Raw genomic sequence first — 27,603 nt, forward strand, 5'->3', positions numbered from 1 at the left:
GCTCAATAGGACGCCAATCCTATAGTTATCAGTATTTGTTCACGTTAATTAGAAAGGCTTGGTTATCAGAATCTGGGGTCAATTTCAATTATAATAACAAACTATTCATTATAAACAATATCAGTAAATTAAATGGTAATTGGTAATGGGTCATCTGTTAATGTGTTGATTAATGTACGACCCATGCCCCATGGTCCGTTGCATTTTATTGTGAAAATAATGTATCATTCAATTTTAATGATCGTTAAATAGTGACAACGAGAATAATATGGACGAAATATTAATAAAATTGTAACACCTGCCAGTCATGAAAATATTTCTGCTTTAAACAGTTTTTCATCAAATTGTTATTATAAATTGTTTTACATCTAAATGCGTAGTGAATATGCCGCTTAAGTTAGCAACTAAGTTAAGTAATCCATATGTGTATCTGTGTGTAAGAGAGCTTGTCTGTGTGTGCGTGACGTGTATATTATGTAGTTTTTAACTTTGTTTTCAGTGAAGGTAAACTATAACGACCATTTATATAATACTGAATCCATTTAATATCCTTAAGAAATTAGTGGCTAACTTCTTTATCACAGATTAAAAATACAGTCGGCGAATGTGCGATATTATATTTGTGCTCATGGGCCTGAAAACCTATTAATATAAAAGGGTCGGTAAATATAAGACCTATATCTGTACTTCATCACCATAAAATAACCAGGACTGAACTTAATGGACCTTTAATCGATCGACTTAAGTTAGTGGTTTGGCGAAAATAATGGCACAGCCATAGATAACGTTAACGCAGAAAAGATGAAAATTTGCCGCCATATTTTTGGGGCTAAGCGATATTTTATATATCAGAAGGCAGGATTTTCTGCAGAGATAATATCAATCTGCATTATTTGTATTTGTTTTATGAAAAGAAGATATATATTCAGTTTTTATGAGTCTCCAAAATTGGGAAGGTATCTGAGAGGAAAGCTTTGATGGTTTGAAAAATTATTTCACTGTTAAGAAGATACATTATCCCCGATAAACATTGGCTATAGGTACTTTGTTCGGGTGCGGACAGTAGATCGGGACGGGACGCGAGTGAAGCCACGGGAAAACGGCTACTGACTTATAAAAATGTTCTTAGATTTTCGGTTCTTTTTATTAACTTCGATATTCAGTATTAGCATAATGGTTTAACAAAAGTTGCGTGGTACTTGTAAAGAGGGTTTTCAATAAAACTCCTAAATTCATGGCTCTATCGCGCACATATTGTGTACCTCAGCGTTTTCCAAGTAACAATGGACTTTTCAATTTCTAAGCGCTTTTGTAAAGGTTTCGAGAAAGGTTACAATAAGGCAGTAAAATGGCATTGTGTTCTTTAAGATTTCCAAGGTTTATTATAAAAAATGGGTAAAGTTAAACTAGACTTTGTTAGTGCATTCTTTAGTCTCTCTCTCGTCAGTGTTTCTATTCTAATAAGCTTTTTTAGAATTAATCAATATAGAAGTTATTTTTTGCGTACTTTTTTCTTATAGCTGCGAATTAAATCACCAAATAAAGCCTTGTAAGAGTTTTCTTAGATCCACCTGACGGCCACAAATGTTTAAAAGAATAATTTAATTAAAATACTAGTAATTTATTCGAAATATATCGATAATCATTTACTCGAAAAAACACGTTTTGGAGTTTACATTGATTCCCAGTATCGTACTAAACAATATAAAGAAGCTATTACAAACAAAACTTTTGAAGATTAAACTTTAAGACGGCTTAGGAACTTCGAAGACCAAATATTTTATCTTTTCAATATTCATTGATCATTAAACATTTATTTACAAAAAATGTTTACAGGCGATTAAGGGCTCATTGAAACTTTAGAAACAGTTCAAAACGAATCCACGATATTTGACTTACTAAAGACTTCAAATGAAAAACAAGGTATTTTATCCCATGTTCAGTGTAATTTATACATTTCCAATAACAAAATTCTTTGTATCCAACTTCTAGACATCTCAGGTAAGCCCACACTTTCTCGTTAATAACAGCACACCCCACATTTATAAACTTGTGAATAGAGACGATGTTCGAACATAGATTAATCGAAAGTTTGCGTGGAAACTTCTCGAGCGCAACATTTGTACCTACATACATTTTACACCAGTCTGTCTCTGTCAAGGGGAAAGCACATTATTTTCAATGACCTTTCCAGAGGGTTCAAAGGACCCGAAACGTGGAGTTTTATTTTAATTGCAGTATTTCTCTCCGATAAATCTTATTCCAAACATAAAAGACAGAATAGTTTAAAATTGAGTTTTATTAGTACTTTGGGTTTTTTTACTAAAATTAACTTAAGATAAATAACTTACCTACTATCACATTAACAATCTCTTTAATTTCTACCAACAAAAAATATCATATTCAATACTAAAGCAAAGTAAACAAAATCCTAGAATGAAGTTTCTGGCATTTCTATTTACTGTATGTGGGATATTGAAAGAATTTATTATGAACCCAGGTTAGCTTTCGTTTGCAATATATCCGCAGACATAGGTACATATAAACACATTTGTCAAGCAAACAATGTTTGTGAACTCTTGAGAATAGCTACGTAGTACCAATCTACATTTTTCCATGTCTATTGTAGATCGTTTTTTCTTGCTAACACGATAGTAAAGTAGGTTCTTAAATTGTGTCATAAAAATGGTTTTACTTACATCTTTATTTGCTGCAAATTTTATAGCCTCCTTTTTATGTTCGTAACCAAATGTGAGGGGCGCGCAAATAATTGTAGTAATGGAATTTCCCGTAAATTGAGATGAGGCCAACATTTGAATATTTATCCATAGGAAAAAAATGGTTTATACCTATGACAGACGTTGAGGTAATTCCGAATCTGTGTAGGTATCGGTATCTACCTATTTTCGTGAGGCAATATGCAAGTAGTAATGCTTAAATCTTATGCACTTAATTTTAAAAATAGTTTATTGAATTAATCCTATACGAGTTTAGTGGATTAGATCTGTTCTGCTGACTTTCAACTGGTTGAAAACACGGCAAAATGATTGCATAATTTACATAACACTGAATTCACTAACAATAGATAATGAGGGTTTTTGAAATTTTTTCTGCCACCGGGTGGCGCCACGTATGCGTCTGGTCCAAACAGCTGTCAAATAGTATGGAATTGTAGGTGCCGAACTTATTGTTTATTGAAATTCTGTTATATTGGAAGTGTTATTGATTTTATTATGGACTACGGTCAGAATAAGGTTTCCGAACTAAAAATTGAGCTAAGAGAGAAGGTGCAAAAGTCACTGGTACTAAGGAAAAGCTTGTTGAAAAATTTGTTAACACAATATGATTTAGTTTTTTTTATTTACTCAACCACAATAGTAAAACAATAATGCAGTGCTTTAATTATAAAATAAAAAAAACACTTAAATCGTTCACTATTCATAGTAAAGATAAGCACTTTGACAGTTATTGGACCTGACGACTCGGTGCTGCCACCTCGTGGATTGCCATTTTAGAAAACCCTCATTGAATGAAAATGGCTGTCGACAGCAGCGCGCTCTAATACGTATTATGCTTAATTAGACTTTCTATATTTTGAAATCCATTTGCTTCATATTGTTCAGTACAGAAATGGTTTCATTTGTAAGCAAAAGCCATATATTCATTTATCAAAGAACGAATAACAGTAGTTCAGGCTCACTTTTAAGGGACAAAATAGTATTTCCAATCAGATTTATGTAATCAATTACAATAAACTTATGTCTATTTTGAATTATTATTATTATATCTAGCCTGTAGTGTCCCACTACTGGGCAAAGGCCTCCCCATCTCTCTTCCACTGTTCCCGATCTATTTTGAATTATAATATGCAAATACAAAAAAAAACTAGTTAATAAGTCAATTCAAGTGCAGACGACATTCTTTGTCTATATTGTTTTCCAGAATCACAATCATTTCACGCGTACCAACAAAATTATTGGAACCGCGCATAAAAATCAATTTTACTTTCATGGACAAAATTCAAGGTTCACCCTCCATTTTATTAAAAACTTTTTTCAAGTTTCGTCTAGGGCCAACTTTCAAAAAGCTTGTTACGAACTTGGAAAAGGCATGAACATGATATTTGCGAAGTTTGCGCAGATTTCATGTGAGCCTTGAGCAAACGTAATTTTCAGACACTTTATAAAATATCTTCTACATTTTGGTTAGTTTTGAGAGATTGAATTGGCTGTGATTGCTTGTTATTTCTAAGAAAAATAACTTAACTTCTTTTAAATTTTGGAAAACAAAAAAAAAACAAGTTTGGCTGTTAGCAGAAAAGTACTCTGGATTTTTTAAATTTACCTACTCGTATTATGTTCATACCGTCGGGCTATGAGAGTTAAGGAATATAAAGTGCACCAAAGTCGGCGCAAATTCTTGCGAACGTCCTGCATAGCTGGCTAATCGCTTAGTGCGAGAACAGACACCGTGGCCTGGAATTTAAAATATAACTGATTTTCCTATGTATTTCTTTGAAGAATATTATTAGATACTATATTGATATTTGTTCCGCAGGTGGTGGCGACATACGTGGCAGCTAACTCCTCTCTCCAGTTCATCGAAGACCGGCCTATTCACTGGGCTGGTGGAAGGACCACACCTCCGCCTGACACACCTATGTGCGGCTTTGATGGCTCTCTCTGTCCTGATAATTGTAAGAACTATTTTTTTATTGCAGACTAGCTTTCGCCCGCGTCCCGTAGCCGGATGGTGACAAAAACTATCCTAAAACCTTCTCCCGCGTGTAAGTTTCAGCCAAATCGGTCAAGCTGATTTCTTGTTATGTCTGTCGTGACAACGGAAAGCGGGTTTCATCTATACTCATATTATAAAGAGGAAAACTTCGTTTGTTTGTTTGGTTGTAGTAGATAAACTCAAAAACTACTGGACTGGTTTACGATTTTGTGTGAATGTTACTTCTTAGTGCCCAAGAGCTCAATTATTGAAGGAAACTCCTTGTGGCCCTTACTGGCCACATACAATAATAATCTGTCACATGTAGTGGCTTGTTTAAAATACTATCTTTGATGTCATGATCCTATACGAAAAGTCTGTGACGTTTTGTTTGTGCTATATTCGATTTTAATATACCTATGTTATTATCGGCACCCTGTGCATTACTGTGCAACTCTGTTTCATTTACCAAATTCAATAGATAAAATTGAAACTTGGGAGTAATATAGCTAATACATGACACTTTTATCCTTTTCACATCGCAAGTTAGTTTTGAATTGCATTATGAAATAAAACATGAAAAATGAATGAAAAACTTGAGTAACAAAGAACATTTAAAATGTCTACAACTTTTATTTGACTTAGCTTTTATTAAATTTTCCTGTAATTTACAAAAGAGGCACTCTCAAATGAGGTGGTGTTTACTCTTTTAAGCCACTAAACTTCTTATCTGCCACTTCAATGTACTTTGTTTTCGCTGTAGTACCTCCTTTTAGTTAAAGTTTATAAGTAAAAGACTTTGAGGGCTTTATTTTATTTTCTTTTTATAAGAATTCAACCACAAATTCAGCGTACCAATCCCTCAAGAAAAGGGACGAAATATGCTATGATATAAATAATAAAATGTTTTCCTTAAAGATAGTTACGTGTCGATGTCACCATTAATGTTCATTAAATATTCAAACAGAGGTACCTATAAGTATTGTAAGATATACATTAGTTTTTTTTTTTCTAAAATTACAATGTGGTTTTAGATCCAGCTTCTTTTATTGTGATAACTAGCCGTTTTCCTGCTATTTCTCCCACAGGAACTACTGCCCGTACGTGATAAAATATAGTCTATGTTTGGGAAGAGTGTAGCTTTTCAACAGTGAAAGAATTTTTAAAATCTGTCCGGTAATTTTTGAGTTAATCCATTTCAAACAATTTTTTATAGAGGTAATATTAATATAGAAAAGTAACCAAGTCTAACCAAGGGGTATCGGGTTGCCCGGGTAACTGGGTTGAGGAGGTCAGATAGGCAGTCGCTTCTTGTAAAGCACTGGTACTCAGCTGAATCCGGTTAGACTGGAAGCCGACCCCAACATGATTGGGAAAAGGCTCGGAGGATGATGATTAATATAGAAAAGAAACATTTTCAATATGACCGATTCTGAATCGTGGTCTATACAATATCGTTTGGCACCCACTCCCTATGCTATTCTCGTTATGGACCTTATCTTTGCCATTTGGACCCAACCTGAAGCCGTATTCGCAGCTCATTTCTTTTCTTAATAATATTATCGGGTGTTCAGTAAATCGCTTGCAATTTTCTCGGTCGCTAGTTATTTCAACTTGTTGGGTTACCGCCAAGTAAAATGTATGCTTTATGAAACTTATTTTTTTATTGTTTGTCTTTGCCTACGTTTAATTTTTATAATTAATCCCGTGGATGTTGATGATTATTTTCAATTTATTGCCAACATATTCTTTAAATAACAGGATTATTGTGATCGTTAAAATAATGAATGTAGTTTAAATGAGCATTGTCCTTTATAATGATGACATAAGTATTAAGCCTTCATAACGTTTCCAAATAACATTATTTTATTTTAAATAAAATGTTCTTACGTTCATTTTGTAGGTTGCCATTATCGCAGGATTAAAAGCTTTGTTTCATTTTCAATAAAAATAAATGGATCTGAAAATGTAAATCCTTTAAAAAAGACAGAGGGTGGCGAAGTGAAATATTACTCAACAAACCTTTTCGGCAATACTAATCTATCTCCTATAGAGGTACTATCTTATTCTATCTATACCTCTTATCTATCTATCCTGTCATAAAAAAAGGAACTTTTGTTTGTCTTGAATCTAAGCGAAATAATCCGAAGCAACTATAACGATTTGAAAAATCGTTCCCTATTGGGTAGCTAGACTATCACCGAATAACATTATATTATATTCTATTCATTATATTCTGGCATGAATCTAAATAATAAAATAAAAAACACACACACAGATACACCAATAACTTTTACAATATTAGTGTGATGATTCCGATAAGTCGCTTACACTAGAAATGTTGACAAGGATGATACTAATGTACATTTGATTGCCAACATTGTCCCATTGCTAACCGTCTTCACTTGTATTGGCAGTTTGCCAACAAATATCAAAGGCTGATCGTATACACACAAGTCATGCATCAGTTCATAATCTTGTGCAATCAAACTGACTAAGAACCATAATAACGGTATGTTTATGAATTTAGCGAAGTTATTTAAATCGATGAGGTATTGATATTCTTTCTGTTACTAAATGTTGATCTAAAATATATAAAGTAATTGGGACACTAACATAATATGTCAGTCCTAAAAAGTACTATGCCTTATATCGGTCTAGTTATAAGGGGAATATAAGTCAAAAGTATGTAAGTAAAAATACGTTGAAAAACGAGATAGTGTTAACATTGAAAAATAAACCCAACATAAAATCACCGTTTAACACCTATCATGATTGAAAGCGTTTACTCACTGTTTGGCTCTGGCCTGTTATTGCTTCAAGCAATAACGTAGGGTCGATACAAGCAATATAGCTCGGGCCGGTCCATCGTTTATTACACATAGCAGCGCAACGGTGATGGGTATCGTTAATTGCAATCCCGCTCAAGCACTTCGCTCAAACGTGCGGAAAGACAATTATTATTAAATATAATTGGAATATTTTATTAAAGCTTGATGAATAATTTACGAGTACGTAATATACTTATTATAATAATTGCTTAATTAAAAGACCGCTTTTAATGTATAGAATTTAAGCATTAAAAATAACAGTTACACAAATAGGTACGTATGTCGTTGGTAAATAAATGCATGAAGAGGTCCATTTACGGATAAGGTGGATGGTAAATAGACCCATACTCCTGTATACCATAAGGATAAGCAAACACAGTAGGGACACGTAAGTGACATTTTTAGTTCCTCTCCTAATATAGAAGACATTTGAATCCCTGGTTCTTTAAGACGTGGGAAATTATACCTCTAAAATTATAGTAGTTGGATTTCCAGTCAAACTAGAAAACTATGTTATAACATTACATTACAAAGTAAATATTACCTGACCTAGAGAAAAACTCAATGTATATAAGTAAACCCTCATGTCATCACAACTTAGGTCCCCAAGATACAGGCAGCGTCTAGTTTGGGGACCACAGAACCTATGAAAATGTCTCCCGTAGAGAAGTTTCAGCGAACATTTGTAATAATTTACTTTAATTTTTAAAAAAGTGACTCAATAAAATTTTCTTTCTTTCTTCTTTCTATGTAGATTATAACTGTATTCGTTTGCTGCTAGAGTCAACTTTCGGAAACTGTGGAAAAGATTTTGTCACCATCAAAATCAAATACTACTAACCTAAAGATAAAGCTGTTTTCTCCCAAAGCTCGATCGCTTGCACAGCGGGTTCACGTAATAAGTTCCGATATAAATGAGGGTTCAGTATTCTAAGTGAATGCACTAAAACCTCATCAATTTTCCTTGTTCCAAAATGTAATTCCTTTAGACAAAAGCTGGGAAGCGAATAAAAGGACCAACCCATCTCACAAGCACGTTAAATTATCGAATCTAGCACAGTCGTGTTTATTTTGGCGTGAAATTAAATTTTATCAGATTTATTACGATAATTCACTTTAGGGTGAAGCGATAGAATAAATTCTCTAGACAATTTATTCAGTGACAAGGAAGATACAGGTCCTTTGTAGGGTCGTGTACAAAGATTGATACAGTACTCGGAAAATTCAATGGCAGTCCTCAGTTTCTGAGCAGACGCTATCAGGTCAACCTACCCGAATTTGTGAATTTTAACCAATCAAACATGAACCTTCGACTTTTTTTTTCTTAGCCCTTACTGTCCCACTGCTGGGCAAAGGCCTCACCATTTTGCCTCCACACCTCTCGATCTTTTGAGACCTCCCACCACGACCTGGATGCCTACAACCCTGATTGCTGGGAGGTCTCGACTTTTAAGAAAAGATTAAAAATCCATTGATTTGTTTTTGTGCTGTCGTCTGCACCTACGCACACAATCATAATTTAAATCATGTCACACAATATAGTATATCAACAAGTTGTCATAGATTTTGATGAAACATACACAAATCATCGCTCTATAACATCGAAATACGGTTTCAGAATTTGAAATTAGCATTCCATGAACAATTTGATATTAATACTGGCGTCCGTAATTAGTAGCCAGAATTCCATAATTATAATATATTCGGAATATATACTGTTTACTAATATTAATCTTTTGTTTCAGCTTTACCAGTTTATGCAATTTTGAGTATAATACTCAGTTCAGTGGTCGTCGTACTGGCTATACTCTCAGTGTTTATTTATAGGTAAGTTTTCATAAGTCATTTAAAATAAAAATGAAGGTATTTTCTAAGTTTGATCAGGACTTTTTTGTCACGAAGTTCGTCTGTTTGCCTAAGACCAAATTAAAAAAAGCAAAGCATTAACTTATCCGAAAAATATTTATCGAAAAGTTTTTGCATATGTGAAACTGAAAAAGCTAGGACTAAAATATTAAACACTTTATTAGTTTGATACATTGTTTTATCCTGTATTAAATAATACAAGTATCGCTGAATATTTTTCCGATAAAAAATAACCATTAGGTACATTTTTACTCGGTGCCTCATTAAATTGAATCCATCATTCTTTTCCCTCGTGAAAGCAACATTTCTTAGATCATTATCTATTTTCTATGAGAAAAGTATTTTTATCAACGGTCTTGTAATGAAACCTTTGTTTTTTGTTATTAGTATTGTATAGTTATAGTTTTCATAGTAATGATGTATTGTGATTGCTGTGGTCGCCTGTAATTGGGAGGACACATACCCCATCCCATATTTACTATCCATAGAACTAAAAAAATAAACTAAGTCGTAGGGAATTAACTTTAAGTTTTCACAACCTGTAAAAATACGTGTGGCACTCGGGGACTGCCGCGGTAAAGCTATTACATAGCATTCTGTATTGTATTCGTCCGATTTCGGAGCAGCTCGTCTCGATTCGGGCGACTTCCGTAAAGTCGTACAATACGTCTAATCGCACGACACACAGCGCCGTGTCGAAGACTGCCGAACTGGCACGACGTTAGACGATGCACGGCCTTCAAGCCACACCTCCGTGCCCGTCGGAGTGGGGAGCGTGAGGTTTTTTCGTTACAGAATTTCTGGATTTGGTCCCCGCGCTCAAGGCCTGCGATAGAAGCTATGCAATAGCTTAAAAACTCTTACTTCGATATGATATCCTGCACACGTAAAAAAACCTATGTCTTGAAACTTGAAACCTAATGATTGAATGACTGTATTTTCTTTCTTCTTATTTTAAATATTTAATATTAAAGTTATTTTAAATATTTAATATTTAAAAATATTATTAATATGTAGGTAGTTAACAAATGAATGAATAATCACTGATTCTATTTTGATAGGCATTACAAGCTTGAAGCAGAGATAGCTATGATGACATGGCGGGTCAGTTGGAGTGACGTGCTGCAGCCGGGCGGGCGTCTTCGAGGGAGCTTGCACTCACTGGCGAGGAGATACAGTACTGGGGTAAGCAGATATAAGACATTTCTCGTCACATCTCAGCCATAAGACGTCCACTGCTGAACAGGTATCTGTGGAGATCAAAGGGGGAGGCCTGTGTTCAGCAGTGGACATTTCATTATTGTGTATGAAATATATGTCATTTGGACAAAAGGAAATAATATTTAAATAGAATAATGCGCATCAAACCTCCCCATTTCTGCAAACTGGGAGTGTACCCAATGGGCTTGCACAATTACCTTGACATGTAGAATGTAAAATCCTTATAACAGTCCCAATAATATACTTGCACTTTACAATTCGCTTGAACCAGGAAACCTAGGTGTTTAACTAGTATTTAAAAAAAGCATAGTGTTAAAAACACATGTTTGCGTGCATCGGAGAGCACGTAAATGTCGGTCCTGCGCCTGATCTCTTACCGGTCGTGTCGGATTGCCGTCCCATCGGGTTATGAGAGTGAAGGAATAGTGAGTGCACCTGTGTCTGTGCAAATGGTCGTGCACTATAATATGTCCTGCGTAGTTGGCTAATCTCCTTACATGAGAACAGCCGCCGTAGCCGATTATCGGCTAGGAGGACATCATCATCAGTGTTAAAAATGTGATAGATCCTGACCATATAACTAAAAATAGGAGCAAGTGATACATCATTCCATATTCGGAAATCAAAATTAACATCTGGGTATTTTAAATTAATTACTCACGTTATTATACCTTGAAACTAAGGACAAAAGGACCATTAGTAAAAGGAAGTCGATATAGGCTAATAAAAAGCCTGGTATATTGTTATTCTAAAATAAAGTCTTAAAGTTATTTAATGTTTTTAATTAAATATTCCCGAGATCCCGGTCCCTAGCGCGCTACGCGGTACAGTACATATTTCATTTTTTGTAAAAACATACATGTCCCAACAAACAATCATGACGATATTTCCTGGAAAACGAAAAGTGGCACCCAAGACAAGACGCGGACAGATAATACAAAATGCAAAAAAAAAAACAGAATAATCCGAATAACCTCTCCCATAACTGCGGAAATAACTAATCATATTGTTAAATTACAATACTAGCGTCAAAACTTTAAATTATGCATATCCGTTGTTGCATAGGGATTTATCAGACTATCCTAGAAATACAGGCACTAAACATTAGCCTGAGGATTTAACCTGTGCAGCCCATCCAATGTGGAATTGGGAATCTGTAGGCTTCAATGTAGGTGCAATTTCAGACTAAAACTGTTTTGCGGTTCAAATCCCCGTGTTGCTTTCATATTCCAATCGGTTTTTGAATCAAGATTATTAGGTACCAAAGGGCATCCACCTGCGCTTAAAATCATAAAGCGTGGAATTTTGGAATTTAATGTTCAATACATTCGTAAAATTATAATCACTTCACCAAAACTAATATCGACCTATTTGTATTACCATTATTTGATAAGGATCATCACTGATAGGGCTAAGGCGACCCCTGTCCCAATCTTTCATTCGGAGTTTAATCGTATAACTGTGTATTATTTTAGAGCAAAAAGTTTCTATAGACAAATACGCAATTATTCAAGTAAATGTTAATTGTAATATGTCATAATAATATATCGTAATATAATATATACATCGTAATATAATATATATGTGGTGGCCTTATCGTAGAATTGACCACTTCATGAAATGACTCGACCATTTCATGAAATGGTCCCGTTTCATGAAATGTTTCACTGTCTATTGGCCACATCATGATGTGGCTTGGGCAAATCAATGATGAGAAATCGTTTCTCGATATGTGCAACTGAAAGCTCGGCTTCTTCATGAAATGATCAAAATTAATTGATCACATCGTAAAATAGTTATGTAAATTGCCCCTAGGGGCGCTGCCAGCGCTTTGTTTATGTTTGAAGATGGCGGCCGTTGACTGCATTGAAAATTCTCGCAGCGAAAAATTGAATAATTCCTTTGAGGAAGAAAGTGACAAAAGAGTGTACGACGAAAATAATAATAATATAAAATAATTCTACGTTGGTGAATTATAACAAAGTTTTTCAATTGTAAGGTTATAAAACAAATCAAGAACAGTAGGGTGACCATGCCAAAGAAGTCCATGGACTATTACTGGCTGTCAAAATATGACGTTATGGAAACTGCAGATGAGGAATATCTTATATTTAAGAAAAAATGCGTCGCCGATCCTACTATCCGTATAATTCCGATGGAGGAGTATTTTGAAATATTAAAGGAAGTTCATAAAACTGATGGACAAGGTCGACGACTAAAAACGATTCAATACATTAAAAATAAGTTTATATCCCAAAGAAACCCATTGAGCTATTTATTGACTATTATTGTGTTATTAATAATAATATACAAGGTGTTGATTTGCATTTGTGTTCAGGAGGAGGACATACAATACGTAAATAATCGATTGGAATTACAGTAGATGGGAAATAACTAATATGCACTGCTTTTTTGTCATTGTAATGTCGTGGTATTTCAGAAGTAATTTAATTTTATGAATGAAACTTATGAGTGATCGTTGCGTATCCTTTGTGTTTGCGTTTGTGTGAGAGTGCAGCACGGTTTTAAGGCCAGTAACATACGCGCCAAGTTTAAATAACGCTAGATGACATTTAAGAAAATCCGAAAAAAAAATTAAAGAAAAAAAAATACGTACCAATTTTTTTTTTTTTAATTTGGTTCGAGAATCATTAGCATAATTACCTCCTTGAATATGGCACAGATGCAAATCAACAGCTTGTATATGACAGGAACATACTTTGCTGTTTAATTTGCTTACTCCAAACCCCATGGAATTATTTACCAGCGATGTAACACTTATAACCTCTTGCGAGTAGTAGCGAGTGTAACATCTGCCAGATACAAGAACCCACCGCTCTCCGAACGCATCCCAAACGAGTCAGCTGAGCGCAGACCTAGGTAAGGTGGAGAAACTCATCTACCCCTATAGTCTGCAACATAGTATACAACAATAATGTCCTCTTAGCTAATTATCGGCTACGGCGCGGCGGCTGTTCTCAAGTAAGGAGATTAGCCAACTGCGCAGGACATATTATAGTGCACAAGAATTTGCGAGGTGACACACAGACACAGGTGCACTCACTATTCCTTCACTTCCATAGCCCGATGGGACGGCAATCCAACACGACCTAAAGTCTCTAAAACCCATAAAGCGATTTCGGCTCGACCCGGGAATCAAACCCGACACCTCGTACTCGACAGCTGCGCTTGCGACAGCTAGACCAACGAGGCAGTGAACCTACAGGTTACGTCATTTTAGATTACGTGTATTATATTTTAAGATTCCTAAAATGTTACTAAAGTTCCTATTTTATTTAAATTATTATGTATGTCGGACTTAAAGGACAATGAACAAGTTCTTAATATTTGCAATTGAAGTTATGAAAAAAACCTAAGTTTTTTTGCCTCCTGACAATTTTGAGCTGTGAAAAATTTCACAACTACCAGATTTTATGAAATTAAACTCCAATGGGTCGACCCAAAATATTGTGGATTTATATTAAATATTTTATGGATGCCCTATTTTACCATAAGGCCAGACATGGATGACAAAATCGAGAAATGTTGACGATTTAACGATCTGGTCAAATTATCATGAACATTTCATGAAACGCAACCATTTCATGAAATGCTCAAGCTTTTCATGAAGTGGCCAATTCTACGATATGGCTACGACATATATACAATGTGTCCCGGGGATAAGTGACCGCCCAAAATTTTTTGAATATTTGTACAAAATTAAGGATAATTTCATTTATATTTTTGAAAAAAATCATTAAAAAAATTTTATTGTCAGGCCTGATAATAACAGGCTTTGCTCTTTTTTTTCAAATTTCAACTGACTGTATTTTTGCATTTGTTTGAAATAGCAGCAAACATTGTTGTGAGCTATTGTAGGAAATATCATGTAGTTTATTAATAAATTAAAAGAAAGTGATATTAAGGGGGCATTTATTGGACTTATTTTGAAAAAACTGAAAAAAGGCGTTATTTTCTTTGAATTTTTATTTTCTTTTTTTTCTAATAAATGTTTTATTACATTTTTGTTATGTTTGATAATTTTAATTGATAAACTATGATGTCGGCTAGTCAATAAAGAAAAAGAATTTAAAAGATGTAAAACTTAGGAAATATCTTAAAAAAACTGCAGCACGTCACAGTATTTACTAAAAATCATTAAAAAAAAACCAAAGGCGGTAAGTCCCAAATATAAAGGAAATTATCCTTAATTTTGTACAAATATTCAAAAAATTTCGGGCGGTCACTTATCCCCGGGACACATTGTACATATAAGAAGCAAATTACTAAACAAACGAAAAATCTCGATGTTATATTGATTGTCCATAGGTTATCCCCTGTGGACTTTCCAGTTCATTACTTCCATTATTTGGAAGCTTTGTTCGAATTGCTTTCATGATCCGCTATTGTGTAAAATCATAATTTACAATATTTGTTGTCAGTTGCATTAACTTTGATCGATGAACTATTTTCATGTATTGTTATATTTTATTTTTATTGGAAAGTTACGCTTAATGATCACGTTTAAACTGCACCCCCAAAGTCTGTTAAATCTTAGACTAGTCTAGAGCTCTTGAGAATGAAACATTGTCTTGAATTCCGAATACGGCCAAAACTTGTTTGGCTCTGAAATGTAAAAGTAGGTAAGTCCGAATTGATTCATGGCTGACTTTCAGCTTGTGAAGAGCTAAGTTACCAAACTTATAAATGTCAAGTATTTATCGGTACGAACTTCATCCTCGTTCAACAACGTTAATATTCGATGAACTTTTAGCGTTCGATAGATTTTGTGAGTGGAATAGTTTGAAGAGCTACTTTAAGAAGTTACTGTTAATTTCCTAAATATTTTGGAGTATCTTTTTGATAATTTGAAATTCCTGGAAATAGCTGGTACCTTTAGAGGACCCTAACCACAACTTCTTTGAAATTACGAACACCTTTAGGAAAGATACACTGAGGAGATCAAGTTCTAAATAGACTAATTAAATTAACTCTTAGGCAGTTGAAAACGAAACCTTATTTGTGCGAATAAGCTTAAACGATTTTCATAGACATTAAACAGATTTACAGCCAGTTTCTTCATCAAAAGTTAAATCCAAAGTAAAAGTCAAAGAAATGTCTAAAGTAAAAGTAACGGTTAAATTCAATTTTTCTATGAATTTTGCTGTCACTTTAGCCTTGAAAAAACGAATTTGACCGTAACTTTAACTTTAGACATTACTTTAACTTTAACTTTTGATGAAGAAACTGGCCGTTAGAGTCTTTACATTGATGTTTTTTGTTTTAGACTACGTTCTCGGACGAAGCCACCTCTTTAGCTGGTGATAGACAAGTATATGCTCCATGTGGATTCTACAAAGGTTGCCGAGTTGCTATTAAGAAAGTGGACAAACAGCGGATAGACCTAACGAGGCCTCTTCTTCTTGAGTTGAAGAAGATGAAGGATTTAGAACATGATCACTTGGCAAGGTTTTACGGAGCGTGTGTGGATCCTCCACATTGTTGCCTTTTGACCGAGTACTGCCCCAAAGGATCGCTACAAGATATTTTGGAAAATGAATCCATTAAACTGGATTGGATGTTCAAAGTCAGTTTGATGCACGATATCGTGAAGGTGAGCTTGTAGAATTGTTATTAATCTCAAATTGTGTACTTTTATTTTCACGATGATTGCGCAGTCGTACTCACAGTTTAGCCGAGTCTTGGGGATTTTTGAGTCTAGTTACTATTTATAAAATCTCTTGAAAATTGATACTATTGTACTCCTTTACACTAAACAGTTTATCAATTTATTTGGACCTGTTTACAGGGTCATAATAGTATAAAATCTCAAAGGACATATAATTACGCTATCGGATACGATAGTAAAACTTTGCTACTGCCTCACCGAGCTTTAAAAGCTTTACACAAACATTGTGAATCGATTTTACTAAAGTTCAATAAAATCACAGGGATTAATAAATAATGAACTGATCAAATCATTTGTTTTGTTTGGCAGACAATGCGAAATGTTATCTGTGGTGACTATAACCAGCTTGTTTAAACATTGTCCCAATTTCAGTGCAGAATTCAATACTGTGTGGGTCTTGTGTCCAGTGATATTAAAACATTAATAAAATATACAGCCATCCTTACACATAAACAAATTCAGCGCTCATTATAAGACTGCATCAAATGTATTCCCAATAACGTTTTAATGTTTTTTTTCCTTATTCAGGGCATGCATTACCTCCACGGTTCAGACATCAGATCTCACGGGGCTCTGAAATCCAGCAACTGTGTGGTAGACTCGCGATTTGTATTGAAGATCACAGACTTTGGACTCCACGCGCTGAGGACATCAGAGAAAGATTCGAGGGCACATAGTTATTGGACGCGTAAGTACATTGAAATTAGTGTTAAGTGAAAAGAACTAATTTTAATGTTTCTGTCCTTTTTTGCAAATGTAGTTTACTCGTACGGGTCAAGCGATTGTGTTCACTTACTCATTGATTACTTACTTACTGATTCAAAGCTTTCAAATACCAACTTTCGTTGTCATAACTAATCTGAACTAAACACGTTCGAATTTATATAAAAGCCTCATGATTAAACAATATCACTCATTACCGATCCACTTAACTATGACGCCATTCTACCCTCGCACTTTCTGAAACAAGTTTGAAATTCAACCAGCATCCAGTCAATTAGTCGCCAGTCAGAGTATTTGACTTTTGTAAAATTATATTAACCGCCTCAATAAGGAAGCTCAGTTGGACAGCTTTTAATTTAATTTTTACTTTGTAATTGTCTTTCTGAGTTCTTAATTCTTAATTTGAGGAAAATCAGGACTTTGCCTTACGCCACGTTTTGCAAAAAACAGAGGATTTTATAAACTTTTGCGCACAGTTTAACCAAAATGTTGTCTACCAGACCTCATGAAAATAAGCTCGATTTCTTCTAACGTAGAAAAGTGAACATAAGCGATATTAGACCTCACATAACCTATTCCCAAAACGGGTGCATCATTTTCTTAGACCACTATTCCAGTTAGACTAAATTTTCATATGGTCCTTAGGTCTTCTCTGGACTGCACCAGAGTTGCTTCGAACAGCAGAACCGCCACCGGAGGGAACACAGAAAGGAGACGTGTATTCCTTCGGCATCGTCATGCATGAAATTGTGAATAGGCAAGGAGCATTCTGGCTCGGTCCTGGCATTGAAATGGCCCCTAAAGGTGAGTAGTGCTAAAGGTACTAGTGAATTATTAAAATAAGATCAAGCCTAGCGGCAATGAGATACACAAATTGATGCTTTATTGTTCAGAGTAAATTCCAAAAACCTATATTTTTTGGTACAACGCGTTTCATCTCCATAAATGTTTAAAAGAGAGTGGTGCTTAAAATATATATTTCCCGTTATTCATACAAGGTTATATTAAACGTAATGGATTCCGTTTAACACAGGTGCAAACCAAATTGGCAAAAACATTTTTTCATCAAATATCTCTTTTGGCTTTATTTACGCGCTGTAGGGATAATTGGTTTAAAAGGATATTTCATTTATGTAATGCGTTTGGGAATTAAACCAATAGGTCCGTAATTTATTGGGACGGCCTTTTGGCTATTGGCGTCGATACAATTTAAGATACTGAATAAAGATTCTTGAATTACGGATTATAATGATAGCTCTTTAATCGAATAAGGATTTAAGTTACTTTATAGTTAAATATTTACCTCGGAATATGGTGGATATCGTGGGAAATTGCGTTTTAACAAAAAAAAAAACTATCCTTGAATATTCCATTTTCCTAGAAATCATTGAGGCCGTGATAGCCAGTGGTATTCGACCCAATACATCTCATCACCGTTCCTGTGAGGTGGACGATGCCACCGAGTTGATGAGGAGGTGCTGGGCCGAAGACCCTGCCGAGAGACCAGACTTCGCGCATCTGAAGGGAGCCATAAGACGCCTCAACAAGTAATTATTATGTACATATGTCTTCATCTTCTGGTGTAGATGTATTGTGACATTTTTTTAGCAATTTATTTTGTTTTTTTTTTTTTAATTTTATTTACATAGTGTTTTATTTGTGGATTTTAACAGCCTCCGAAAACACATGACTATCGGTTTTTTACCGTAAAACAATCACACTCTTTACAACACATTTTTGCTTCTTATTTGTACATATACTTACTTAGTATTGTTTTCTTTTTCGCAGTTTTCTATATTCTAAACTTATATTTTTGTTTCCAACAGAACTCAAGAAAGTAGCAATATTTTAGATAATTTACTTTCCCGTATGGAGCAGTACGCAAATAATTTGGAATCTTTAGTTAGTGAGCGAACTCAAGATTATTTAGAAGAAAAGAAGAAATGCGAAGAACTTCTCTATCAACTTTTACCCAAGTAAGTAACAAAAACAGCATTTTAAAAGCAGTGTGCTTTCAGTAAAAACTATTTATAATAAAACATAGCGCCAATATTGAACTGCTTTCGAAAACAATAGAGATTTTAATCGAAGAGTCTGCAAAATTTTATTCAGACGAATAATAATACTACCTGTGTAGGTATTCAAAATAAAAAAATAAAGAACAAAGATGTGTATCTACTATGTTCTCAAATCTAATTACGACGGTAATAACTCTGTTCAAAATATAATTATTTTTTTCATTTCCAATTTTTCATCGTCCGTTTGAGGTCAATTAAAATCTCAATAATGAATAACTTTCGTCGGTAGCAGACAGTGCTAATTAGAAAATGGACTTTCAAAGTAACAAAGACCGACTAAATTGTCTTTTCCATTCAACTTCTAAAAATTTTGTCTTCGTATTTAATGAACTTGATTTTTTAAGTGACTTGTTTGTGCCTTAAAAATGCTTTTTCTTAAAAAATATTCCGTCAAAAGAAACTGAAATATTTCGTAAAAAGCATCAACTAAGGCTAAGAAAATATATTTCATAGAACTCCTAATTTCAAATTATTTATTCATGTCATACGGTAGGTACTATATTCAGATTTTCTTATGCTTTTAAGGTCAAATTCGAGGTTGGTTTGTACTGAATCTTTAAAAATTTTGAAATATTATTAAAAGCAAGCAGCTCCACTTATTTTAATGGATACTTCGTAATTTCTTTTCCTCTTTTATACAACACAATAAATATGCTTGATCTGACTGAGACTCGATTAAGTGATTCACAATTGGTTCACGATGTCTCTCAGTGGAAACGTCCATACCTTCCATTTTAAACAGCATTGATCAAATGTACTGCGTATTCTTGAATTACAAATCTGTTACAATCGACAGCGGCGAAAGCGCCGAACGAAACAAATTTTAGAATTCTAAGTACATAAAATTGTATGAAACCTCGCGCGACGAATCGGCCATATAATTCGAATCTGACAGAAACATGTTTTTTTTTTACACAAAATAATTTATTAATCACAATCACAAATTAAAAACTATTCTAGTAAATAACCTTAAACTTAAAAGCGTCAATAGAAATTACAGATGTTGTTGCGATCACCCAGGTCCGTAACGTTACAACTGATCAACGGCCAGTCAGTGGTGGCAGAGACCTTCGAACAAGTGACGATCTACTTCTCAGACATCGTCGGTTTCACTGCGCTGTCTGCCTCCTCCACTCCTATGCAAGTGGTAGACCTGTTGAACGACCTGTATACGTGCTTCGATTCCATTGTTGAAAACTACGATGTTTATAAGGTGAGTTTTACTGTCAATTTACTCGACTGCTGGTGGGGCAGCAAGGAGCTTTCCACGTTTGCCTAATCTACCTATGTGCCGGTTATTGTGGTGTAGATCCAAGGTAACTCTCTCAAACAATCCTGCAGCTATGGTTTTAGCCCTACTAACCTTCATATTTTTTTGAGGCATATTTACAACGTGTCAAAATCTTAAGATATTTTTGTATCCAAAAAACAGGTGGAAACCATAGGCGACGCTTACATGGTGGTATCAGGTCTGCCAGAACGCAACGGTACGCGGCATGCCTGTGAAGTGGCTCGAATGGCTCTAGCGCTGCGAGACGCAGTCAGTAGATTCCGCATCAGGCATCGGCCACAAGATCAGTTGAAGCTCCGGATTGGGTTACATTCAGGTAAGATTACTACTACAAACAATCATAAAGGGTATAAACGATCTAGATTAGTATGAGAACAAGCCTAACAGTTTCTGCTTACTATAACCTCAAAAGGGCGCTATAAGGTCTTCTTCATCCCGGATCTAACTCAAGACTAAATCTTACTCAAGCTCGGGGATCAATATGATTTCGAAATGAACTGAAATTATTTTCAAGTAACAAATAATAATCCGGTATACGAAACTCATGATCTGAATTTGTGATGAGGTAACTTTCGTCCACATCGAATAGTTTGTAAAATCAAATTCTGCGTGTACTTTTATTAAATGTCACTCGAATAACTTCTCGTTTAAATATTGTTTCACAACAAACTCCATTCAGTTACTTCGTGAAAATGTCAAAAGAAGCAAATGGAACTAAGTTATACAGAAAATAAAAAAAATACATAACTTTCAGACACCGGAACAATCACAATTTGTCGAATTGTAGGAAAAGCAACATGACAAACGATGCCCCAAAATTACTAACTTAACATAAAGAGAACAGTATCTCCTGTCGAAAATCACTACGTTAAAAAATCTGGGCCACGACTCTCGGAAATGTTGAACAAAAATACAGTACCACATTCATTCCCTTTCAAAGTAACGAGCTGCGATGAAACGAACTCGAAAATTAAATAGAATATAAGCCAATTTTTTGTTCGCATGGTATTTTTTAGAAGCATTCAAATTACTTTGCCGTCAGAAATCTGTTTCATGTAAAGTTATTTCGATATCATTATGAGAGCAGCTTTGTTTTCTTTGACACGTCTTCATTAGGAAAATCACTCACGAGAAAATATGCTCAACTTTTTGGAAACAATTAATGGGCGGAGTAAAAGCTTTCAATAGAGTCAGAATATTGTTGTCAGTTTCTCATGTTCGTGCTCCTTGCGTCTTTTTATTCATTAAAGTTCCCTCACGTAGTTTCTGCAGAGTAAATGGTCTAGTCACATTATGGCATACAGAAAAACCTTTTAACCGACATCAATACATTTTCAATAAAGTACATAAGAATTTTATATTTACACATAGGTATTTTTATTTTGCTTAATACAGCCGTGATTGGACTTATTTAATAACTAGCTGTTGCCCGCAACTTCGTCTGCGTGGGCAATATAGAATAGTCAAAATACTACTTATCCCGTAGGTGCATTCTTTCACGTGACAGTATAATTAGGATTAGCACTTAGCAGTCGCATAGATTCATTGATCGAGGTTGTGTTGTGGATGTGATCATTTATCTAAACAAAAGAAGTAAAGTTTGTGACGTTGTGGATCTGGATCCAGTCAGCCAATTTGGAAAATTATAACGTATGGTGCGTAAATAATTTTCACAGGAAACAGTTATAATCTATGTCTATATGCTTTGAGTCTGACAAAGCTGTCATTTGTACATTTTCTGCAGCTGCTGCGACTAATCAGAAGCCAGAAAGTCTGTCAGTCTTACCATGGATATCGTCTTGTGTAGTTGACTGGATTGAAGGTAGCTAGATAGGTAGTCGCTCCAAGCAAAATATTGGTACTCAAACAGATTCGGTGACTGGAAGCCAACACCAACATAGTTGGGGAATAGCTGGATGGATGATAAAATGAGTCATCATCATCAGCAGGCGCATAGGGTAGGATAGTTTCACTACTGGGGAGAAACACTTGTATGACGGGGATTTTCTGTGCACTTACTCACTATGGTAAGGCTGACCCCACATTAGGCGTGCGCGATCCTCGGGCGTGTGAGTAGCGCGGGCGTCGCGAGCGCGCTGCGTGAACGTCGCGTTTTGCTGCCCTACGGCATGTGCACGCGAGCACGCGGCGCTCGAGTTGCGTTCTTACCCCTTCGCCCGCTATCCCCGCCGCCCGCTAAACGCCTTAGGGTCAATTCCCACTGAAAGAGCAGCGGCCGGCAGCGGCCGGCAGCGGCCGTAATTGCAAGGGATTGAGCGCGAGCGCGGCGGGCCGCGCGGCGCCGCGCGGCGCCGCACCGCGCCGCGCTCTTACATTTTCCGTGCTCTTACGGCCGCTGCCGGCCGCTGCTCTTTCAGTGTGAATTGACCCTTAGCAGTTAAACGTCAAGGAGAGCGGCACGTGCGCGCCGCGAGCGCGCTATAGGTAAATGCCGCAGGGCAGCAAAACGCGACGCACGCGCGGCGCCCGCGCTACTCACACGCCCGAGTTCGTACTTGAAACCTGCAGTTTTGCCAAGATTTTCAAAATGTACGCTTGCAATTTGTCATTTCTTGGTGGAGCCAGCAAATCGAAAGAAACATAAGTGTTGTATACTGTGCGTCACTACCGCACACACCGGGAAAATTTCGCTCTTGCGGAAGACGTTTATATACCATATTTTTTGTCACACAGGACGACAGTATCCACCGAAACACTTTCAAAGATCTGACGAACGAACAAATCAGACCTGACTTGGTCACCTGGGGTCAATCAGAGCTCTATGAAGCGATCATATGCTTTGGCTCCTACTGTTATTGCGGTTTCTGAAAATTTATTCACCTCATTCAACGATGAATGTAATTCTGATGGTACTATTAAGAACACTTGCTTAGCGCAGAAGCTGACGTTGGCAGGTCGACTCTTTTGACTTCTCGAATAGGATACCATTGGTTTTTGTGCAATGCACACCTGCAATGCATGCTGGATTAGGATAGGATACAGGTGGATAGGATTTGCAACAGAAAACAATTCTGTCTTTGTGATTGAATGACATCAAACGTAGTTTTATATAAAAGGTGTTTTTTTAGACTTGGCTCGGGTCCTACTGAGACTGTTCGTAATCCTGACCAGTGTATTTGCGATCAGAAGTTGAAAGTAAGCATGTCTCTGGTATGCGACGCGCAATGTGTTCGTTTTCAGACGCATAAAGCATTTTACGTGTGTATGGTATTAAATCAAGAAAGCTCCCATTTCTTATCTGCACTTTGTATCTGGGCTTGTTCTTAAAGCTACAGAATCCTACATTACCTACCTACCTCACGCTTAGCAGCGCTTGCGAGACAGATCCTCATTTCTTCTAGGATTAAGTTTACATATTTTGCATCAGAAAAAATAATTAAGGTCTACTTAATACTACTCACTCAAAGTAATTTGTTTTAAGGCCACCACATTAGTGGAAGATAAGCTAAACTATGTTTATGAAAAAATCCTGATATGAACTCCATCTGTAACTTTAAATGATAATTAATTGGTATACTAAAGTCATCATTTTTGACATAATGTTCAAAAATTTATTTAGATGGCACCGTTTTAAATTTGGCTGAGAACTATTAATTTTCCTTTCATCAAGATAATAATTATAATTGGATTTTGATGTGGCACGGCAAACTGACAAACACTATTGAAATGTCTATCGAAAAGTTACACTACGTGTTAAAATATGGTGAATTACGGAAAATACACAACTCCATCTGTTGAAATAATAATCCTCTATAAAGAATGTATGGTAATTTATTGTCATTTAACACCTCGCTCCTTTGTCAAATTGTATGTATTTTATTTAACACAGATTACCACAGATGGAGCTACTTTAACCTTGGCTAAACAAAATTTTCATTTTTTTTTTCTTCCGAAGTTACTTATGAAGGTGTGATTTTCTGTGTAAAGATTAATAGGCCGATCAACTAATATAAGTACAACATTCAAATGTGCAGTTTTGACAAACAGATTGCGTGTCGTAATATTTTACATCTTGAATTCACAAAATTAATCATATCTTTTGATAGAGTGAATCGATTTCGATGAAACAAAAACTAAGTAATACCCCAAGTTACGTAGAATTTTTGTATATAAGCATTGTCTGCATTGAATTCGTAGATTTTACGTGAATCCCGAACGAACAAACAGATAAACAGACAAACAGACAAAAATGACAAAAATGATGGAAATGGGTTCTGTTAGTTATCCTTTAACATGCTGGCTATTTTTTTTGTCAATTTCTTCAATGTACAAAAATTACTTTTCTACAGATTTATTATATGTATAGATTTCTTTTTGACAGTCTTTATGCGCGTAATCAGCCAGACTTGACACAAATATCACGTTTCTAATTTAAATGTTATTATTTTTCAACAGGTCCTTGTGTAGCTGGTGTAGTTGGTCTGAAGATGCCTCGCTATTGTCTGTTCGGGGACACCGTGAATACGGCGTCGAGAATGGAGTCCAATGGCGAAGCTCTCAAGATCCATGTGTCTCCAGACACTAAGGCACTGCTTGATCTCTTTGGGACCTTTCATTTGGAGTGCAGAGGGGAAGTTGCTATGAAGGTACACTCACAACTGTTCAGTATTTACAAGTTCAGTTTAGCTAATAAAATAGATAGAATTTATGTAAAGATTCAATGGTATTTTTTTAATTTATGTTATAGTTATTATGATTTTGTTACAGGGCAAAGGAACTCTAGTCACATATTGGTTAATAGGCGAAAAAATAGATCCTAATGCACAAAAAGACAGACCATCGTTAATTAAAACCCAGACGCAATCAACAGAAAGTGGCTCACTGTCACACTTAACTCCATTCAGACAACGATTAGACCAAACTTCTCGATCATCAAGTAGAAGAGGATCAGGGGTGTTCATACAAAAAACAGACATCAGTAAATTAGAAAAAGATGCTCAACCACTTTTACAAAACTTAAGTATTCAGAGACAGCATTCAGACCCCACGGAACCTGTCACGAATGGTGTCACAGAAAATGGAGAAGAAGTGGACAAACAAAGCGTTTCTAATTCCATATCTCTAAACGTCAATTCACTAAACCACAACTCGGTCCATAGCAGTCAGCCCCGAGTAAAGCTGAAAGACTGCCAGAACCAGAATTCAATTGGCAATCACAAGACAAACAAAATAGGGAATAACAATTGGATTTCTAAATTGCCGACAGCGAGCTCGTTCGATAACGGCACCAAGAAAGGCGCAGAACGTTTAAAGGATTACAGCAGTGTACCGTTACTTTCAAAAGCTGATACACCAAACGATTCAATTGTGTAGAATTTTATGTGAATTTAAAGGACTTTATAAACTGACACAGAAAAGTTGTGAGAAAGTTCTTGCTTCGTGTTATTATATTGATGTGAATGTTGTCATTTGTGCTCTCACTTGCTCGTTCAAGTTAATGTATATTTGCATGTACAAAGGTACTAGATACCTATTTACTTTTAGCTGATAATGTGTACATATGAAATTGGTGAATTCTGAAATGGATGAGTCCCTAATGATTTGTAGCCCCAAAGCCATTTGTCTCAATTTATTAGGATGCCTCAAAAGGTTTCTCTGGCATTAACCTTTATAGCTCGCGTCCCATTCCTGTATCGTACATCCATTGAATAGGGTGTTATTTACTTCAAGTATTCATTTTGGATGATAGTGCTTTATTTACTTTTGAGACGCACTTATTGTTTGTTTTCCCTATCATTCAATGAAATGATTATGACAAATTGGTAAGATATTTTCAAGTAATGATACTTAATCATGACATGCTCGATTTTGAGCATTATTTGAAGCGAACTCAAAAGTAGCATTTAGTTACTTAATTTGTACCAATGACTTGTTAAGGTAAGGTCTACATTTAAAAATTTAATGCTAAAAAAATATGCCGTTATTTAAATTGTTTATTCTATCGTCTTAATTTGATTGTGTCCCATTTTCAAAAGTCCTGGAACCCTAAAATCAAATGTTTTAAATGAAAGTCTTATATTACTATACTAGTATATACTAGGTCAATGTTTAATGTCAATATAATACGTTACTTGGTGTTTTGATAGTAAGTAACTAGCACTGCTTAAAAACTTCGATAAATCTTGTGAAAAATATTCACTTGCACGATCTCTTTTAATATACCCTGGATCAATTGTCCATATTTACGTACATTCCCAGTAAAGAGCTTATGAAACTTTTTACTATTATGTATGAATGATATTTTTGAAACCTGTCTGAATATTTGACTATTCAATGATTAAGATTGATGTTACACATTGAGCAACAATTTTACTCTTTGCAGTCATAGTTTAGAAGTACTTTTTGCGCACAGTCATTAGTTATAATGAAAATGTTTATAAATACTATTTGGAAACCATTTCAGATTGCTTTACATATTAAATAAATAAACCGTTAGAAAAAAGCTGTTAGTAAATGGCCTATTATATTATCAAAGAGATGTCAACTACAAAAAGAGATTGAAAATATGAAAAAATCCATTAGTGAGCAATATTATTTTACCTCAATAAAGTCAAAATATTATCAAGTGAATACAAGTAATGTAAGTTAGACTTGCTCAATTTGTACTTACTTTCACAGTTCATTCAACTTAGGACATTCTATTTATTACAAATGATGAGACTAGTTTGTAAATATACTTATGTACTTAATTGTTTATTATTTATTGTAAATAACGTCTGAACTACTTAAAACTATGTTGTGATCTTAGAAAGGTACCTATATTTATAATACTGTAGATGGTTATGAGAAAATAAATGTTTCTTAAACGTTATAGCAAATATAATGAGTGAGAATTATTCTAGTTGTTTTATTGATAAGTCCAAGAAATAAACAAAAAACGTTTTTCGGCTTCAATCATGAAAAAAACTCGCAGAAAAGTTGAAAAGTCTGAAAATTTTGTATTTTAAAAATATGGCCGAGACTCTTTATGATCGGAGTCCCGATATCCTTAAGGTGATAGATACACTCATACCACCTTCACCTTTAGTGACCAACGTCACCGTAGCAATGGGAAACTTAAAAATCCTATGGCGTTCAAGTCCTGTTGGCTACCCCAGACTCAAAAATCCTGTTGGTTTCCCCAGGGGTACCAAACAAGAATGCATACATGAAAGCGGGCATGAGTCC

The 27,603-nt window shown here is 35.2% G+C and overlaps 1 protein-coding gene across 8 annotated transcripts in view; it reads left to right on the plus strand.

Annotated features, from left to right (window-relative positions):
* The window catches only part of LOC110371350 (atrial natriuretic peptide receptor 1), a 239,061-nt gene extending 211,789 nt beyond the window's left edge, over positions 1-27,272 (plus strand). For all 8 annotated transcript variants that reach the window (XM_064040918.1, XM_064040919.1, XM_021327543.3 and 5 more), the window contains 12 exons: positions 4,558-4,696; positions 9,293-9,374; positions 10,475-10,598; positions 15,922-16,248; positions 16,852-17,011; positions 17,692-17,850; positions 18,428-18,593; positions 18,873-19,022; positions 20,145-20,337; positions 20,557-20,731; positions 24,832-25,022; positions 25,144-27,272. In XM_064040918.1, the coding sequence (XP_063896988.1) occupies positions 4,558-4,696; positions 9,293-9,374; positions 10,475-10,598; positions 15,922-16,248; positions 16,852-17,011; positions 17,692-17,850; positions 18,428-18,593; positions 18,873-19,022; positions 20,145-20,337; positions 20,557-20,731; positions 24,832-25,022; positions 25,144-25,749 (2,472 nt within the window). In that variant the 3' untranslated portion in view covers positions 25,750-27,272. The remainder of the gene's footprint in view (positions 1-4,557; positions 4,697-9,292; positions 9,375-10,474; positions 10,599-15,921; positions 16,249-16,851; positions 17,012-17,691; positions 17,851-18,427; positions 18,594-18,872; positions 19,023-20,144; positions 20,338-20,556; positions 20,732-24,831; positions 25,023-25,143) is intronic.
* Positions 27,273-27,603: the final 331 nt, after the last annotated feature.

The sequence above is a fragment of the Helicoverpa armigera genome, chromosome 23 (genome assembly GCF_030705265.1).
Source record: "Helicoverpa armigera isolate CAAS_96S chromosome 23, ASM3070526v1, whole genome shotgun sequence".
NCBI classification, from domain to species: Eukaryota; Metazoa; Arthropoda; class Insecta; order Lepidoptera; family Noctuidae; genus Helicoverpa; species Helicoverpa armigera.